Below are 16,744 nucleotides of genomic sequence, written 5' to 3' on the forward strand. Positions count from 1 at the left end.
TGCAGGTTGACAACAGGCTTTATTTGGTTTTCATTGCAAATGTGGTCCCAAAATAGACTGCATGAAATTTTAGTTTTACAATAGGAAATACGTTTAGAATGAGACAGGTATAAAATAAATAAGATTGTACAATTCTACAGTGTATATTTTGCTATCAGCTCTGGTCATGCATCAGTTATTCTATTAAAAAAGGGTCTTTTTTAGTTGTAAAATAAAATTGAAGCCAGTATCATTTTCAAAGGCACTTAGAATTATATTGCTTCTAGTAAGTGGCTTAACAAAAGATAAAAAATCTATATTATTTGTAACAATTTGTTCTTGTCCAAGAAGCTAGCAAAAATACAGAACTACTGACAACTCACCTACTTCAAAATTGAGTGAATTTTTCTGATATGTTTTAACCACTTCTGCCAATCTCTTGGATCTTAAAGGTGTTCGATTGAGCATATTTACTTTTAAAGAAGACTAAACTTGATTTATAGGGTAATAAATTTGTTGGTTACACAGCATGACAGGACAGGTATAATGCACTAAAGGGAGAGAAGACTGCTGTGGACCACACATGCTGTGAGTCAGAGTTTACTGTGGTATCGAGAGCGGCCGTTAGCTGAGGCTGCACGGTGCTTGTGATGGTTTGTGACTTTCACTTCACTTGTCTGAAACCAGAAGGACAGTAATAAAACATGTTCAACAAAGTCATCTTAAGTGTTGAAACCCTTAGAAAGTCATACTCACAGAAGGTGCATCAAAAAGTATGAGGCCACGCGTGCCAGTATGGCCCCCCACATGTTCCCGCACACCTGTAAACAGTAACAGACAGGAGTTGTTATCCTGCATTGAAATGACGACACATTCATTCTGTTACACACAGATCACAACAGTCTGTTTAATCAGTTCTGTCCTGATACAAACAGCTTGCTCACAGTGCAGCTGGTGGTTGAGTCTGTCCAGAGAGAGGAGGATTTTCTGCTCTTCCAAGGAAATGGTGGTGAGTCCCTGCTGTTGTCTGCGCTGCTGCACTGTGCCAGGCCTCTGTGTTTGGGCTGTTTCCATGGCAGTCACAATATCTGTTTCTTCCAGTAGGCCTCCAGCATGCACTTCAGCCAGATGTAACTGGGCTGCGCTCACCAAACCTGAGAGCACAGTCAAAGGCATGCATCCTCACCTGTTTCCATTTTACTTTTTACATTTATTTATGTGTATCATACAGCTGTGCTGTTGCCTGTCTGAATTTCCGGTGTCCCTGTTGTACTGCAAAATTTACTAAGAACAGCATTGTCTCAGACTTTGCATTTTAATTTCACATTATGCATAAAACTTTTGGCTACTTTGAGTTATTTTCCTTCAGATAGATAGATAGATAGATAGGTAGGTAGATAGATAGATAGAAAGAAAGTACAACAGTATACACGCAGTAAAGGAGTATTATGAAATACTGAACTCAACAGAAGACAGACATTCTTTGTAGCTCTGATACAGCACTTTCTTTTAAGTCCAATAAAAACATAAAGACAAATGCAAAGTGAATACAATACCTTCATTTGGAAAGGCCATGTTGTAAATACTGGAAAATGATCTGACTGGCTCTGAGGTCTGTTTGGTTGGCTACATGAAACACAATAAAAACATCTAAGTATTAGATTAATCTAATAGAAAGTGTGTGAGATTTAGTGACATCTAGTGGCGAGGACTGCAGATTGCAACAAGCTGAAACTTATCCCATGTGCCAAGCGTTAACCCATCGTTCAGGAGGTTTTTACTGGGAGCCGAATTAACAGCAGAGGTCGCCTCTCCAAAACAAACCGATCAGGTGATTTAAGCCAGTAAAAACACCAAATTAAACAGTTGTACATTAAAAAAATCTGTGTTTTTCCAATGTGGCTTATCACAGAGGGGCTGCTAACTACAGAGACCAATGCAAACACCATTCTGAGCTACTGTAGAAATACGGCTGTGCAACATGTCAGACTTCTGCTCCCTATGCTGATATAAACAGCTCATTCTAAGCTAACAAAAACACCAATGGGCCTCATGCAGCAACATTCTCTTAAATTTCTCTTATATTTACTCTTAATTTTCTGAATTGAAAAAATATAACAGAAGTAAATTCCAGATGCATCAATTGCTCTTAACCACCCAAATTTGCTCTTACCAGGTGTGCTCAATGTTGAATCTCACTTGATCATAAGTCACATGTTAGCACAGGTAACGCCCCCTTAACACCATATAAGGGCAGATTTTGTGCTGTGTGCAAAGACTCTGACACATGAACAAGACTGGAGAGTTGAAAGAAGAAGAAGAAATGCAGTACTGATGCAGGCCTACTATTTAATAAACTTAAACTAAGTAATTTTTTTTATTTCAGGAAGATGCATTTAAGTATTAAAAGTAAAAGTACACGTGCAAAAAGGTTTCAATTAATTCAATAAATCAAAAATAATCTTTAAAATGATTAAAAGATAAAGCAGCAATTCCTCATACAGACAGTACATATAAGAGGCTGGAACCATGAAATGGAATTTTGGTTTTTTTTTTCGCACACAAAAGACTTACGGGAAAGACAGTTGCTAATTAATTTTCTAATTAGTTAATTAACTGTTTCAGCTGCACTTGTATATTTTCATATTTTTGGTTTGTGTGAAAAAAAATCTTAATTTGTAAAGTAGATATCTAATAATAGTACTGGAGTAGTTCAATATTTCCCTCTAAAGTGTAGACCAGTAGAAGAAGAAAGCAGCATGAGATAAAAATACTCAAATAAAAATACTCAAGTAAAGTAAAAGTAACCTCAGATTTGTACTTAAGTACAGTATTTTAGTCAATGTACTTAATTACAGTTCAGCTTTGGTAAGCAGATGGTAGCACAGTAATAGAAATTACAGTCATTGGGATCAATAGACAGAGTATGGTGGAATCTCTTTCGCCCTGAAATTTAATAATCCAGTCACTATAATTCCTCTACAACAATTTTAAGACTGTGAAAGCAAAATGTTTTTCTCTATCTTGGTATGAGTGCTCTGGAAATTTTCTCTTACCTAAGAGAAAAGCAAAAATAAGAAAACATTGGTGAATCCTAAAAATCAGTGTGTACTAACAAAATAAGCACAAATCCTGGATACGAGCAAAACAAGGTGAAAATTTGTTCGTATGTCGTTTCTTGCATGAGGCCCACTGATTCTTATTTTTGGGTGATTATAAACATAAGAAAACATACTTATTATATTATATTCCTCTAATACATTACCCTAAATCCCATACACTGGACCTTCAAATAGCTTTTTATTTTGCCTGTAGTACACTCCAAAAGTTCTTCAGTGGTAGGCATAAAGCACAATAACAGGTAGAGCTGGTTGTAAACAAAAACATCATGCATCAACACTTATTTTTTGCAAAACACTGACAACTCAAGTCCATCCAGAAAGTCTCGTCTTAAGAAGCACAAATCATAGCGTTGAGTCAGTTTTACAAACACTGAGGACGGCCTGAAAGGGACTGCAAAACTGATTTAACGAGTTCAAACACACCCATTTACTGATCTTCAGCAATTATTCTCACTCTCTCTTCCCACAGGGCGATTGCATGCATGTACCTGAGAGGGCTGAGGAAGCCTTCTGTTCCCTGAGCCGGGAGGCTGTCTGCTCTGCTCCACTTTCCTCACAGCTCGCCCGCTGTCCACGGCCTGTCGTCTGAGCATGTTTTTTGCTGAAAGATATATTTGCTGAAATCATTAAAATAACACACAAAAAAAACATAACTACGTCAACATAAATGATCACGTTGATTAGTGTGTGGTGAGTCCAGGCCTCTGTGGTCCTCTAAAAAGGATCAATAACAAAATACTTTCCATCTCTAGCCTGCAATAAAGATGACTGAAAATGATAATATTAATCTTGTGAACAAAAACTGCATATGTGTACCGTTTTTCCACAATATGCAAGAAAGGATATCACTTCATAACACTGCACTGTAATTGTTCTCAGTTTTGTTCGGGCTCTCTGTATCGCTCAACCTGGATCTATTTAGCTGTGCTATTTTAGCCCTTTGAAACCTGGATCAACATCAGTTTTCTTGTGCTGTGTTCAGACACATTTCACAAGCTATTTGAAACCTGTGCAAATTGGTTTCATTTCTCTAAAACTGATGGGGTACAAAAAGGAAGTGACCAACTTGGCAAGAAATGTCCCAAAAATTGCAAGACATTAGACAAATGTGACCTAAAAATTAGTTTTAAAGAAGGGGAGGGTTATTACAAAGTTGTCCAAAAAACAGGGGGAAATGTCCAGAAAACTGTATTTCTAATTATAATAAATTATGTTAAAGATAAGAAATACATAATAAATGTGTAAAATAAACGGTTTTTTAAGCATATTTTTAGATCATTTTCTTGGGGTTTTTTTGTGTGTGGGGATACTTTTCAGGTAATTTTCTTGCAACATTCTTCCTAATTTTTTGCTACTCTTGTCTCAAAACAATTTGCTCAGGTTTCATACGTTTAAAGGATTGTGCATGAAGCATCTCATTTTAAAAGTTATTTCTGAATAGCATTCTTTGATGCATACAAAATGTGGCCTAGATCTAGTGTTTGATCTCACAAGTAGACAAGGTAAGAAACAAGCAACAAACTTCTGTTACGTCTGTGAAAAGTCTGATAAGACTATCACTGCTGATGGTAACTTGGGACAGATTGACACTGGCTTGAGGTGAGGCAGACAGCAGGCCATTGTGAGGCAGGAAGTTTTTAGGGTCAACTCAGTCCACTTGTCCAGATACTACTGGCTTCCTGTTCTCAAGTAATCAAGACTTCACTGACTTCTCAATATCAAAACATAAGATGATGCAAAAAGAAGAGTATGACAGTTATTATGTAGATCAATTTCAATAAACTGGTAAAAAATGGTTTTGAAGTTAACATTAGGCATCAAAGAAGACATGGATTTTGATTCAAATGATGAAAATAGCTTTTCAGTAAATGGGATCTTTGAAAACTGCCATGGACACAAACATCGTGTTGCTCATTAGCTGCATGTTTCTTTCAATTTGATTACATGTAAGGGCAGTTAAAAGACAGATTCAGGGGGTTGCTGGGACTGTTATTGTATGTTGATGGGATAGTTAAGATACTTTCATGAGAGGTTTTATGGGGTACTTATCCATAGTATTTCATACAGTAGATGTTAGTCCCCAGTTTGGAGAAGCAGGCTGGAATCCAACATGGAAGCTACGCAATGTATAGCTGTGGATGGGGGTCAGCAACAAAACACATTTTAGCCACCTAAAATAAAAAAAATCGACATCATTCTAAGAGCACATCATATTGAGAGCATTTTCACCCCTTTACCTTTCTGTCAGACTGCCTGTTATGGAAAAGTCAGTAACAGCTTCAGTCCTCCATCTTTGCTCTCCTCAAAGCCACCAAGCGCCATTGACAAAAACTGTCATTTTAGTTTGCTGAACACGAGAGCTGCTGGTCCACTGCTGCTTCTATCAGTTAGTTAGTTTGTGTTATCGTGTGACTCTGGTGAATCTGAACCGACCCATTAAAATGCCAAAATCACACAATAACACAAACTAACTAACTGTTTGAGGCAGTGGTAGACCAGCAGCTCCTGTGCTCAGCAATGTTAAATCACTGTTTTTCTCAATGGAGTCTGGCTTTGGGGAGAGCTACATAACGGCTTCATTTTCCCATTGGAAATCACTGTCTGACATGAAGGTAAAGCAGTGAAAATACTCTTAATATAATGTACACTTAAACTGATATTCATTTTTGTAGGTGGGACCTTTTTTTTAGGTGGCTGAAATAGGTTTTGTTGCTGACTCAAATTTAAAACAGTAAATTGTTTAGCTTCCATGTCGGACTCCAGCCTGTTGCTCAAAACTTAGGACATGCTGACTGACATCATCACTATATAATACACTGGCTGTGGATAAGTACCACATAGAACCCCACTTTAAAAAAACGAAACTATCCCTTTAAGGACAAAGCACACATGGGTTCAGTGTACAGTACTGTAGCCGCTGTTCACATTGTTTAACCTAAATTTTGAAGTTTGATGGCTCATGGTTAGAGAAAAATAGGCTGGGGAGAAAGTGCATGTAAATCTAAATGACACTTCTCTGCAGATACAAGCCTGAGCTGTGTGAGGGGCTGTCAGCCAAAGTATACATTACCGTCCGTGGTGGCTAAGGCGCTGCGGACACCATGCCAGAGCTGTGAGATCTCCTCGTCTGTGGGAGTGGAATCTAAACAGAGGCCTTTTTCATTGTACGCCATCCCCCTTCTTCTGCTGCAGCTCTGAGCTTCCTGATGACCTGAGCTGGGCGTGCCCTTCGTGTTGCCCTTTGAGATGGGGTAGGTATACGAGGGTGGCAGTGGCGTGTACATAACAGCACCATCGGTTCTTATTACATTAAGTGTGAAAGGTGAGAAAAAGCCCTCTGAGTTTACCTTGTGCAGGGCCTGCGCTACAGCCAGAGCTTGTTTACAGTTGACACTAGTGTGATCCACACCATATGGAGCCTTGGTGATGTACGGCGTCTTTTCTTCCACCGATTTGATCCTCTGAGGTGGGTGGGGCACCATGGTCTTCCCTTGGGTTTTGGCTATCTGACTCACCTCGGTGGCAGATTGAGGTCGTATGACGGTGCCCTTTCTGGTCCGTGAGGAAACAGGACCCGCTCCAGCTCTGGAAGAGCACTCTCTCCGAGGGCCCTTGGGGCCACTGGTCCTGGTGCTGCTCCTTGGCACCTTGACCTCGTCTCCTCGCTCCTGGGGCAAGCTGACTTGAACCCCAACATCTGCCCACGCTTGCTTTGTAAAGTGATAACCAGTGGAGGCTGTAGGGGTTGTGCAGGGTCCAGGCTTGAAGGCCCCTGAGACTGGAGTGAGACTTAGCTGGTGGTCCTCTGAGTTGTTATGTGACTGAGAAAGATTGGAAGACTTCTCCTTCATCTGTTTCGTTATGTTCTCTTCTTTGTCTTGTAGCTCGTCAAACCAACGCAGCTTCTTTTTGACGTTGCTGTTGATCTCCACATCCTTAGTTTTTGACCTTGTCAACTCAATACTGTCTCTGATCGTTAAAGCTCCTTGTTTTGCAAAAATCAAATGTCCTGAGCCGTACACACACGTGCTATCTCCTGACATATATTTGGACGGCTTTTTAAGGATTCCTTTAATGACTCTGACTTCACATACAGGATGAGATGTCCCCACAGAGACAGGCAATTTTTGTACTTTCTTCTCAGGACACTTAAGGCACTTACGAGTGTCTGATTGAATGTTCGACAAGCATGCGTGCTGCAGTGATTCTGTATTAATGGGCTTCTCCCTTTTGTGCTCTGGGTTTGAAACCTTATTGAGATTGTTTATGGAAGCAGAAGGCTCTTTCTGGGATGACAGATAGTGGATTTCTTTTCCTGTTTGCTGATGAGTTCCTTCTTGCGAGGCGTTATCTGGTGTACTATCATCAAAGAAAATATTAGGCTTTGGGGCAGCTTCAAACAAAATGTCTTTGCTGTTGCCATTTTTGGCAGGCAAATTAATTTCTGCAGCTGATGGATGTTTTAATTTTCTGTCATCATGGCCCCCCTTCTGTCTGAGATCTGACAGAGCATCCTGTTCAGGACATGAAGACATGAGTGCTGTGTTGCCAGAAGCATCTTTATTTATAACATTGTCATTGGGACTGTTTTGTGAGGAGTTTAACTCAAAGTGCTCTGGATCTGCACTAATAATTTCACAAAGAGTTAATAAGCTGCAGTTGTTCAGAGCAGGTTGGGGCTCCTTTTTAGGATCTTGCTCAACAGATGTGAACCCCCAGGAAGATTTGGAAATGTGCTCCTTATTGTTAGGCCCCTCAGAGTCCTCCTGTTTTTTCTGCTTAAGTTCGAGCACTTTGTGTGATTGGGGTGAGTTATCACCAAGAAGCATCATTGCTGAGAAAGACGTCAAGTCTGATGTTGGACACAAATCATTTTGCTTTCTCACATCGAGGTGCGGCTTCTCTGAGACAAGAGAGAATGATGAATAGGAATACTGTAGATTTTTGGTGCTGTGGTTGAGCTCCTCGATCTCCAAACTGTCCTTACTGGAGAGGCTTTCAGAATTACAGCAATCAGACAGTTGGCTGTCCTGAAATGTGAAAGCAAACAGAGGTGATGACGAGAAGAAAATTATTATATGATTTATGTTTTCAATGTATATCCAACGGCGAGACACAGATCTAAAAAAACATGGTCCCAACTTAATAAATAAATCAATATGTTTGACATTTTTTATGGAAGTATGTGATACAAATCAAGTTTTCTTGATCAAATCAAGGTTACAGGGCATGACTAATTCAAATGAATACATATAGTCAACGCTTACAAGTATCTGCCCTGTGTCTTTTTCACACAAGCACATTAAAAATCTCTATTACATATCTTTTTTTTTTTTTTTTTTTTTTTAAACAACTACTGACACTCATTTCACCAGAGTACTGAAGCCAGTGGCAGCAAACGGGTGTTTCTGGTGCAGAGGATTATAGAGTACTGCTGCCCCCTACGGGTCTACTTTTGCAGGACGAGATACAAAAAAACCCCAACAACAACAAAAAAATACAAAACAGGCATCTGAACTGCCCCAGATTGTAGCCAAGAAAGAATTTATCATCATTAATAATGAAGAGTACTTGATGAATTGCAGTCTGGTTTTAGAGCAGGTCATAGCACGAAGACTCATCTAAACACTCTCTTAGCAGCACACAACAGTCGCTCCACACAAAGATTATTAGTGAGGTGTGTATGAGATGGAAAAAAGTTCAATTTTGCAAAATAAGGCATCCCTATACAACAATGGGGAGGGACTAAATGGTATAAATAACTTTTTTGGAATAACAATTCTAGCACCTTAAAAAACTGACCAGGGGTGAAATAACACTTCTTTGTGAGAATGCCAGCAACATGTTTTGCTTCCTGCACATTCAAACAAAATAACCGGCATACCTGTGGACTGTGATCTAGTTGTTTCTCTAGTGTCTTTTCAGCTTGTTGACCGTTCCTGAAGAAAGTGACGCTCTGCTCCTGGAGCAGTTTGGTGTAGGCTTCCACCGCAGAGAGTGCAGGGCGGTGGGAGGATTTAGCAACTGTGGGAGGCTTCGGAGAGGGGGAGCAGCTTATTTAAGAGAAAACAGAAAAATATGAGTACAATGCATGACTTCCCCAACCATTACAACATGATACACGACAAATACACTCTTAAAAATAAAGGTTGTAAAAGGGCTGAGTTTCTACCCAGAACCATTTGCTTCTGAAGAACCTTTTTTCTGTCTTTGTAAGACTAATGCTGTGGTCACACTAGAAGTGACACAGCAACAGGCTACATGTCATTTTCAATGGAAGCCAGTGGCATGAAGCTACAAACTGGCACCTGACACTTGTCACTATGGACAGGCTTTTATGTGTTACAAATCAAAGTTGGGCTTGCAGCATCTTTTGTCAGTGCTAAAATGATGCGGTGAAGTGTCAAACAATTATGTTTTTGCTTCTAACTGTGGTTCTGTTTTATTTAGCAAAGTTAGCTGACATTATGCCAGCTTTATTTGCAAGTCTGACAACATGTTCGGAATGTGTGTGTACATCAAATAACCACAAATCTCTTGTGTCTGGATAGTGTTCAACTGAATACAGATTTGAAAAACAGATTTGTAAACCATTGCATTCTGTTTTTATTTATGTATGTATGTATGAGTGTATATTACAAATCAAAAGTTATGAACACACACACACACACACACATATATATATATATATATATATATATATGTGTGTGTGTGTGTGTGTGTGTGTGTGTGTGTGTGTATGAGAATATTTATACCTGGAATTAACATGCATTTTGGGTGATACAATCACAAGTGGTTAGCTTAAAATACAGACACAAACGACCGCAAAGACAAATTATCATCCGATCATTCAAATCATTTGCTGAAGTAGTCTTTGATGCATTTGAATACATATCTTTTGTAGTGTAAATGCTAAAAGGACTCCGAAAAGGACCCCGTCGACAGTGCAGGATGTGCTGGTTGTTTTGGTGACTGTGCGCTTACATTCTGTAACTTGTATACTTTTTGACTAGTTGGATGAAGTGTCCAAAATTTTGCCCCACACAAGGAGACATGTTGGATTCTGCTGAAAGCGATATCTTCAGCTGTACATACATCCGCTAACGTGATTAACAAGTATACCATTGAGCAAACGCATCTTAATACCAGGCATAAACAGGATCTATGAGGTTTTAATCCAACAGCAGTGATTGGACTATTTTTAGCATATGGGATACACAAAAATGATATCATCGGATTTTTTTACCTGCTAACTTTGGAGTTTCTATACAGAAACGAGGACTGCCGGGTGTATGAACTCAAGGAGCCTTGAATTTGACTGAGTGCATCTTCAATATTTGGTACATTTCTTCTAAAAACTATAAAAAAAAAAAAAACAGAAAACAGACCTCAATATGTCAAAACTGTTATGCATTATATCTCAACTCTGATTGGCATATGTGAGAGTCATCACTAACGTTGTCTTCGTCTCTGAGACGGAGATAGATGGGCTCGTTGAAAGCGCTCAGTTGCATCCTGCACTTGCTGTCTGCGCTGCTTCAGGATGCTCTCTATCAGCCGTTGCTCCTGTACGTCCCGCTGCTTCCGCCTTTCCTCCAGAGCTCTGAGCCATGAAAAAGAGCAGAGGCATTTTTAATCGATTAAATGTGGACAGGCCAAATTTTAGATTCAGAAACCTGAGTCTGTTCATTGAGATATGTTTTCAACACAGTCATTAATAAATTAAAGCTTCCACTCACTACTGGGAGGAAGACAGTGATAACCTCAACAGGGTCAAACGAGTTCAGCATGTGTTTTTTTATTTCAATAGGCAAAAATGGTAATAACGTGTAGTGTACATTTTAAAAGTGTTGTGAGCCAGGACAAAACGTTTCTCAAGATTTTTTGTAGTCCTGTCTCATTTAAAATAAACAGAATCTTTTTATCATATATTTATTATATGTTGTATCTTGATTTATAATTGCAGCCAACATGTGGAATAACATGGCATTAAATTTAAGACTAACCATGCAAACACAAGCACCATGAAGAAGTGTTAAAGTAGTCTTTCAAATTTAAATACCAAAATGTATACCTACTTATTCCTTAATTACATTAGCACAAAAGTCAGCAACAAATACTGGTATGGCTTTACAATCAAAACGTTTTTGTTGGCAAGTTGCAAGACTAAATCTTCAATTAAAGTTAAAGTCACTCATCCGATATTATTAAAAAAAAAAAAAAGGAACTTGTATAAAAGCAATCACATTCTCAGGCAATATGCAACTGATCTGTTTAACAATCAAAGACTTTATTTTTCTTTATTCTGGTTATTTTTTTCACAAAATCCGTGCTTTTTTGCATTAATTTATGGTGTTAATGTAGAAAATAATGTCCAGCAGCATAGGTGTAGATTTTGGGGGACACACAGGGGACACCCTTCGCTCAATATTTAGAACAAGTGCCTACCCATTACTGCATCTTTTAACATTTTATCAAGGTCTATGTATTCATCGTTGTATTTTGCTTTGTTTAGTGTCTGTTGCTGCTCTGCATGCTTACATGTGATGCTTACGGTAGCTGTGTGTTGTTGCTTAATGTTGTTATTTGTGCTAAAATGCTGTTTGTTGTTGCTGTATTATTGTTTTGTACTGATGTTCTGCTGTTTCTTTGTTGCTTTATATGGCTTTGCTGTTCTGTCTTGAGAATTCCTGTTTGTTATCGCTGTCTTTATGGTGTCCTGCTGTCTTTGTTCTGTCAATTTTATTATTTAATAGGTTTCAAAACATCTTGCCAAGGGATTAATGACCTGCTTACGTGCTTTGTTTTTTTTTTGTTTTACTGTTTGTCTGCTTTTATTGTGCTGTCTTCTGTGTTTGGTTTGCACCCTGGTGGACAATAAAGATGTATAATATTCTATTCTACTCTATCTTATCTATCGCCTTTAATCCATTCCTCCTTTGAAGGTTTTTTTTCTTTAACAGGCATGTTTTAAGATGTTTCACTGTTAACCAGAAAAAATGGTGACCTGCCTCTTTAAAATTTGTCTCAGAAATTGCACAGTAAACAACACCTGCACCTCCGCCTATCCTTGCATTAACCTTCTTTTTTCAAGCTCTTAGTTTAAAAACAGCAACGCTCCCTTTTAGCCTCTGCTGATAGCTATGGAAACACAAATTTAGACGGTTATTAATATCTGTGAGGGATTTGAGCCTTGCACAGTGCTTAACTTGGCAGCTTTAGTTGTCAGAGAGGTGACGCTTCAGTCACTCCTCTGGCCCACAGTTACCCTCTGGGCTGACAGATCTATTTCCAGGTCTAGACTGCAAAATCCTGTCAACACTGTCCATCCCTCAAGTGCTAAGCCCAGGACAGACACATCAGCTGTCTGTCCAGGAGTTGCACAGTGTACACTGGCAGTGTCCACGAAATAACAGAAGATGTTGCTTTCAATTTACAAAGAACTGACTCTCTGGGCAGACAATAGTTTGAACTGTGGAAACAACCTATTAGTGCAGAAATGAAAACACCAGTGCATAATTATGATGCATCAAAACTCACTTCCTGCGCCGGTTGGTTTCTGCAGAGAACTTGCGAGCTTGGGATCTGCATAACTTCTGCTTATCGACCAAAAGTTGTTTCTCATCTTCGAGGTCTCCATTTGCTCCCAACCTGGAGTTTCTGGAAGTGAGAGGCTAAGGAGACAGCATTTCAAAATGGAAGAGTAAATACAATACCTATATGTAACATTTTGGGTGAATTAAACTAATTCATGTTAAGTTTTTATTATACAGGCTGGTTATATACTTTAAAATAAATATATATATATATATATATTAGTGGTTTACAGCGTCAACGGTATCTCTACATTTGCTCTAAATTAGGTGTAACTGCATTTGTTATTAGGGTGAAGTCAGGTACTGTGGGACACTTTTGATTAACTAGAAAACCACCTAAAACCCTGAATACTACCTTAAGTGCTATAGACCTCTGCTAAATTTCTATGAGAAAACGTGTTACATAACAAAGTGATTTCGAAAATGTGAACCTACAAACATATTAAAAACCCTGACCTCACTCCAATGACATGCTGAGGTAAAATACGACAACTAGTAAGATAAAATTGGACAGTCATATTTGTTTTGTTGAAATGGCTAACTCCATTATCAGTTCAGTCATTATTTAATTAAATCATAATGTAAACTTTGACTATTCATTCAAAAATGATTGTCCAACCTCTCTGCCATTCTGTCTGTACTCTCTTGCTGCCATATTGTCAACAATGTACGTGTGTGCGAGTAACAATTACAGCTAATTCTGGACTATTGTGGCTGACATGGACTCACTATATCGTCTGTAACAAGTAACAAAACTACTCAAAATGTCTTCAGTATTACAGGGTGGCACACAACAGCGTACATTTAAATGGTTCCATGATAGCCTAAAACATGCTGATTTCACAGCAAAAAAAATGTACAATTTTACCTTATTTTTTTGTCCCTTTTCACCTGAATGTATTCAGCACACACTCAAAAGCCTTTGCCATAAAAAGTGTATTGTGAAGATACTTTTTTGCTGAAACCTCAGCAAATTGAATCGATTTCTTTCAAAAACACAGCAAGAAGTTACAAGTTGCCAGAAACTTAGAAAAAAGGAGAAAATGTTAAAATAAATAAAAAACAAAATAAAATATTAAATAAATATATACATAAAAACTAATTTATTTGAATAATAATAAAAATGATAAATATATTTTATTCAGATATTTCCTATTTTTTTAAATTATTATTATCCTCTAATAATTTCTTACTATTTCGTTTTTAAAAAAAAACAAACAAAAACTTGAATTCAGGTCATTTTACTTGATGCCGCACATTACCTGACTTCACCGTACTGTCATTACAGTGGTGCAGCTAAGTTTAACAATTCACATTTCTCTCATAAAAAGGAGAAGTAACTGTACGTTTATAGGATACGAGTGGTAGAAAAAGTTGCCCTGAACAACTTGCATCCTCCGGGGATCCTTGCTGACACCGGGCAGACATAAAGCTTCAGCTCCCTGCAAAGCTGCTAGCTGCTAACTCGGCTTAAAGGGTCCTTTTTTAAGCTAACGTCAGCGCTCAAACTCCTTCAGCCATTTTCAGGACGAAGACAAACTCTCAGAGGAAATGTTCCAATCCACATGGCAGCGACTTTATCCCAAACAATGAAAGCCTCTGCGGTCGTTTTTTTTTTTTTAAAAAAAGTCACAATTTAGTGGGTTAAATTGTCACCGTCTCATCTGTCTGTGTACAGTCCCTCCGTGATAGCAACCGAGGACGCAGTTCCTTGACAACCGGGACTGAGGGTTGTACACGCGCTGTCCAGCAGAGGGCTCGTGCTGCCTTCAGGGGCACCTGCAAGTGTCGTAATACACACACATCATCAATAAAAGGGTAGGGATGAAAACAATGAGCTAAATAAATCTAAAGTAAATGGATTAGCTGAAACAGGGTGGATACAAAGTGATGTTATTAAGTTGTATGATAGTGTATTACATCGTCTTCATTTTACAGCATTAATATTAGATTTTAAAGATCAGAGAAAAAAAGTTGTGTCAAAAATATATATACAAACATATACATTATTATTATGATGTTTTAATATAGGCTATCAAATATATAATATATTAAAAAACACAACAGCACAAGCACACAGATAAAAAAAAAGTATATTCAGTCGGAAATTCATGGAAAAAAAGATATAATTTTTCCAAAACATTCCAAAAGCTAAATAATAATAATAATAATAATCATCATCATCATCATCATAATAATAATAGAATAAACAGGGGTTTAAGCATAAATATAAAAAAGTATATCGCTAACTGAGTGATCGGAAAAGTAGCCTTCATTTCCTTTCCTTCAGAGGAAAAATAAAAATTTAGGAAGTGACATAGGGACTTTTTTTTTTTTTTTTTTTAAATTTTTAATATTTTTAAAAGGATGAGAAATTGTTTCTGTATCTGAAGGTCTGAAATTGATATATAAAGACATAAAATATATATATATTTGTGTGTGTGTGTGTGTATACAAATCAAATCTGAAAGACTTCAACATTTCTTTAGCCATGAACTCTAACTCATGCATAGCCTGAGAATGAAATCGCACATATATTTGGAGATAAAGTTCTCCAAATATATGTGCGATTTCACTACACTTTAATACACTTTAACTATAAACAATATTGTGTTTGCAGGACTCCGCCTATATCTCCTCTGGGCTGCTGCCTCTCATGGAATATAAAGGTGCGTTGTTATTACCTGACATTTGATTGCAGAATGAGTTAAGAGGATTTAGGAAAAGCTTTTTCCAGATTGTTTATGCTGTACTATGGACAGCTGCATCAAATCATCTATTTTAAGTGTGCCATATAGAGTATTAGTTGTGCTATTGCCCTTAGCCTGCAGACACACGATTAGAAATAGTTGGTCATACAATAATCTCTCTCAATCTAATGCGCGACCAGCATCTCTGCTGTTTTTAAACCCTCTAATAGTTTGACAAAGTGCTTTAATATTTTAAAATCAAGTAAATTAAACTGTTATAACAGCACTTATATAATTTCCAAAACTGTATTGGACAAATGCGTCTATCCTTTTACACACACACACACACACACACACACACACACACACACACACACACACACACACACACACACACACACACACACACACAGTCTGCAAATAAACCGCCCAGTGGGCGTGCAGAGGCAGCATCGTCAGCATCAAGAGCCTAGGTGCTAAGAGTCAGACAGGTGGTGGAGTGGATCACACGAGTCGGGTTATGTTTTATGTAAACTGCAGCTGGTCGCTTTTGGACGGAGTTTTGGGTCGTAACGGTTACAAGAAGTGAAAGTGAAGTCATTTTGCACGTCAGAGAGGTGAGTGGACCATCCTGTTAGACTTTTACATATTGATGTGAAACTGTAAGACAAATAGCCTCCTGGAGATAATGACATTTTGAAGCGTATTCCAAAGATTAATGGAGAAATGTCGGTCTTTGATAAGTCTTTAAAGGAAAAGCTTCAGGGCCGTGATTCTTAAAATGACCAACAGTATGAGATTATCTCATCCTGCAGTGTGTCATTATTCAAATCTCCTGTAGTGCTTCTTTTTGTTAAGCTTTCTCTACATAAAGGAGTAGATGTGTTTTTATTACAACAAAGTGTGTTAACCCTTTGAGCCCTGGATCCACATCAGAATTTTGTGCTGCATTCAGACGCCTTTCATAAGCTATTTGTTGACCATTTGAGCAAACTGGTGTGATTTCGAAAACATGGGGGGAAAGGCAAATAACTTAAAAGGAAAGGTCCCACGAATAGAAATAAGTAGAGGATGACAAGAAAAACTGCTTAAAAATTAGTTTTTAAAAAGAGGGAAAGATTATTAGAAAATTATCCCAAAAATGTGAAAAATGTCCAGAAGACTATATTTATAATTATAATCATTTTACATTTAAAATTATGTTACTGAAACAATATTATAAAATATTTAAAATAAATAGATTTTCAGCATTTTTTTAGGTTATTTTCTTGTTTGTTTTAGTAAGTTTGTTGTTGGTTTTTTGTTTATTTCCAGGTACTTTTTTTTAGCAGTTTTAATTTATTTTCATTTATTTTTT

The 16,744-nt window shown here is 37.8% G+C and overlaps 2 protein-coding genes across 3 annotated transcripts in view; one reads left to right on the forward strand and one right to left on the reverse strand.

The window, feature by feature from the left end:
• Positions 1-16,744, reverse strand: part of cep126 (centrosomal protein 126) — a 25,611-nt gene continuing 8,867 nt past the window's right edge. The window contains exons 2-13 of one of the 2 annotated variants that reach the window (XM_088079194.1): positions 14,057-14,476; positions 12,642-12,761; positions 10,559-10,704; positions 10,348-10,459; positions 8,986-9,154; positions 6,449-8,131; positions 6,172-6,340; positions 3,590-3,702; positions 1,536-1,605; positions 924-1,133; positions 736-800; positions 1-656 (exon numbers count right to left, since the gene is read on the reverse strand). In XM_088079194.1, coding sequence (XP_087935320.1) covers positions 573-656; positions 736-800; positions 924-1,133; positions 1,536-1,605; positions 3,590-3,702; positions 6,172-6,340; positions 6,449-8,131; positions 8,986-9,154; positions 10,348-10,459; positions 10,559-10,704; positions 12,642-12,761; positions 14,057-14,091 — 2,976 coding nt within the window. In that variant the 5' untranslated portion in view covers positions 14,092-14,476 and the 3' untranslated portion in view covers positions 1-572. Of the gene's footprint in view, positions 657-735; positions 801-923; positions 1,134-1,535; positions 1,606-3,589; positions 3,703-6,171; positions 8,132-8,985; positions 9,155-10,347; positions 10,460-10,558; positions 10,705-12,641; positions 12,762-14,056; positions 14,477-16,744 lie in introns of both variants that reach the window. The other variant, XM_042487292.2, reaches the window with a different exon arrangement.
• Positions 15,878-16,744, forward strand: part of trpc6b (transient receptor potential cation channel, subfamily C, member 6b) — a 12,789-nt gene continuing 11,922 nt past the window's right edge. The window contains exon 1 of the mRNA XM_088079195.1: positions 15,878-16,004. The gene's annotated coding sequence lies outside the window, so the exon portion shown is untranslated. The remainder of the gene's footprint in view (positions 16,005-16,744) is intronic.

Source organism: Plectropomus leopardus, chromosome 6 (assembly GCF_026936395.1).
Source record: "Plectropomus leopardus strain MGB_pleo_1.0 chromosome 6, ASM2693639v1, whole genome shotgun sequence".
Lineage (NCBI taxonomy): Eukaryota > Metazoa > Chordata > Actinopteri > Perciformes > Serranidae > Plectropomus > Plectropomus leopardus.